This window comes from Coenobita brevimanus, chromosome 89 (genome assembly GCF_032717465.1).
Source record: "Coenobita brevimanus isolate Jiangsu-jjx chromosome 89, ASM3271746v2, whole genome shotgun sequence".
Taxonomy (NCBI): Eukaryota; Metazoa; Arthropoda; class Malacostraca; order Decapoda; family Coenobitidae; genus Coenobita; species Coenobita brevimanus.
The window spans coordinates 13,592,816-13,595,364 of record NC_137042.1 but is presented as its reverse complement, the minus strand read 5'-3'; the positions used below and the strand labels follow the sequence as shown (position 1 = coordinate 13,595,364).

Below are 2,549 nucleotides of genomic sequence, written 5' to 3'. Positions count from 1 at the left end.
ACAGCTACACACTATGAGATGAAGCAAAGCTATGAATCAACCACATTATTGAATGCTCTGCCCCAGAAAGGGATGCAAAACCTCCCTGATCTCCATACTACAGAACTGTAATTACTTGCTAAAGTGAATGACCAGGAAACCAAATACCTTCCCCTGTAGCAGTAACAGTCAGGGACCCAGACAGCTGTCATAGCTCTACAACTCCCATATGGGACATTATATAACTTTGGCATCACTAGTGACCACTATCCTATAGCTGTAACTTTTCTTACCCCAGTACTTCAACAAATTGCTGCACAAGAATCATGCTGGAGACTCGACAAGGCCATCTGGATTTTATTCAACATAAAGCAGAAGAATGGAAGGAGTCCTATGAACGAAGCTCTGATGTAAATCGTTTAGAGCAACACCTTACGAAAGCAATGCAGGATGCAGTTGCATCAGTACCAGAATATCGCCCTGGGAAAGCAGTGAAAGACAAGTGGTATTACAATGAAAAAATATAGGAATACAACCACCAAGCATGTATAGCACAGCACAAATTCCTTCGAACCAGATTGGACCTGGATCTAGCCAGTCTTCATGCCGCCACAGCCCACCAGTAGGTAGCAGCCACAGAAGTAAGGACTAAGAAATGGCTTGAATGGTATGCCATGTTTAATGCACATACACCACTGAGAGCTCTGGGAAAAGATCTGTACTGCCAAAGGCCATTGTCCTCCAACCAAGCTCTACCAAAACCCTCTGAAAGAAACTCAGTGTCTAGCAGTCGACTTTGCAAGAAGGGCACACATTTTTTCATTACCTGCAAACATCACTGCAAAAGTACGGAAGAAGCAGTCAGAACGACAGCAAAGGGTTGACCAGGCCTGTGCTTAAGTTAATGATACAGACTGCAATTTCACACTTCAAGAAATCAAAGGAGCCATGAAAAGGAGCAAGAGCACAGCACCAGGCCACGACCACATCACATACTCCATGGCTCCGTACTTTGGATGAGAGAGCATTACTGCGACTTATAAATGCATCATGACAACAAACTCGCCTTCCAGACATATGGAAGAAAACAGTAATAATTCTCATTCCAAAACGCACTGGATCTGCATCTCGCCGTCCAATTTCTCTCCTATTTTGGGTGGGGTTTACGTTTCCTTCCTGTACAAATATACATCTCGCGCGACTTGGGAAGAGGAAGGGAGCTCAAGGTCAGCATAGCTTGCCTGACCCTGACCCAATTTTGCTGGAGGGTTTCCCTTTGGATGCCAGCCTGACAGGGCTGTCATGCTGTCACCAGTTAAGATGGATGCTGGGTAAAGCCTGCGGGACCCAAGCAGCCGGATGATGGGGAAGGACACCACAACCCCAATACTGTTTTTGACACGTTGAAATGGCGCAGAGGACACAGGAACCCGTAGAACCACGCGTGGGCAAAACGTTCGGAAGGCACTCCAAGTTGGGCTTGGAGCATTCTAAGCTTTCGAAGGATGATCAACTGCCTTTGTTGTCACGAAAGTTGGGGTGATTAGGGTTGGCATAGTTGCACTGTCTGAAATGAGGTAGCTGAGCATGATCAGATCAGTGGCACTGCTTATATATATTACTGGTATGGCTATGATGATGGTGCCCAGCTTAGAGGTGTTGCTGTGACAGTTGCTGCTTGCATTGTCTCTTGTGTCGACATTGTTTTTCATGATGATGAACATATAATGCTGGTGAGGTTGAAACAGTCCTTGGGTTTCATCTCACTTATTGCCGTGAATGCTCCAACTGAGATGAGTGTTCTTGATGGGAAGGAGCTATTCTATGCTAAACTTGACTCTGTTGTGGAACAGTGCCCCACACGGGATTCAAGTCTTGGCCCTGGATGACTTCATTATAGTTACTGGCGCTGACAGGGAAGGCTTCGAGGAATGCGTGGGTCCCCATGGATCTGGAAACAGGAGGTCCACTTGCTCTTACCCTCTGGATTTCGCTAAGTCCCGTAAGCTAAGAATTGCTGGATCCTGGTTCCAGCAGCCAGATCTTCACTGCTGGACTTGGTATTCCAATACTTGAGGGGTTGCAACGGAGACTGACCACATCCTTGTTAGTACTCGTTGGAGGGCCCTTTAGAATTGCAAGGTTTTCAGGAGTGCAGAGTTCTTTGCTACTGATCACAGATTGCTGTTGCTGCTCTAAGGCTACAAATCAAAACTGAACGAAGCTTAAGATGCTAACAAAAGCAGTTCCATCTTGAGAAACTCAGGGATGAGGAGCGTGCTTATGAGTATACAGTGGCAGTCTCAAATCGGTTTGAAGTATTCAGTACTGTCCAAAGACCGTGTTGAATGATGGGATACCTTTAAACGTGCTGCACTGGCAACAGATGATGAGTGTATTGGACAGCCTGAGATGGAAGGGTTTTGTCTTGCTGAGGACACTGACTACAAAGAAGGAAGGTCATGCTGCCAGACAGGCTCGGGATTGTGAGCAGCTCAGACTTGTCTCGATGGGTATAATTTTGCTGAAAAGGGACAAGGAGAGGCATGTCATGGAAATCGCTGAGGATA

At 46.3% G+C, this 2,549-nt stretch overlaps 1 protein-coding gene across 1 annotated transcript in view; it reads left to right on the top strand.

The window, feature by feature from the left end:
• Nucleotides 1-1,868, top strand: part of LOC145411334 (uncharacterized) — a gene marked incomplete at its 5' end in the record, with an annotated part of 4,106 nt that extends 2,238 nt beyond the window's left edge. Inside the window, one exon of the mRNA XM_080281364.1 lies at nt 1,728-1,868. Within this exon, the coding sequence (XP_080137490.1) occupies nt 1,728-1,868 (141 nt within the window). The remainder of the gene's footprint in view (nt 1-1,727) is intronic.
• Between the last annotated feature and the right edge of the window lie 681 nt (nt 1,869-2,549).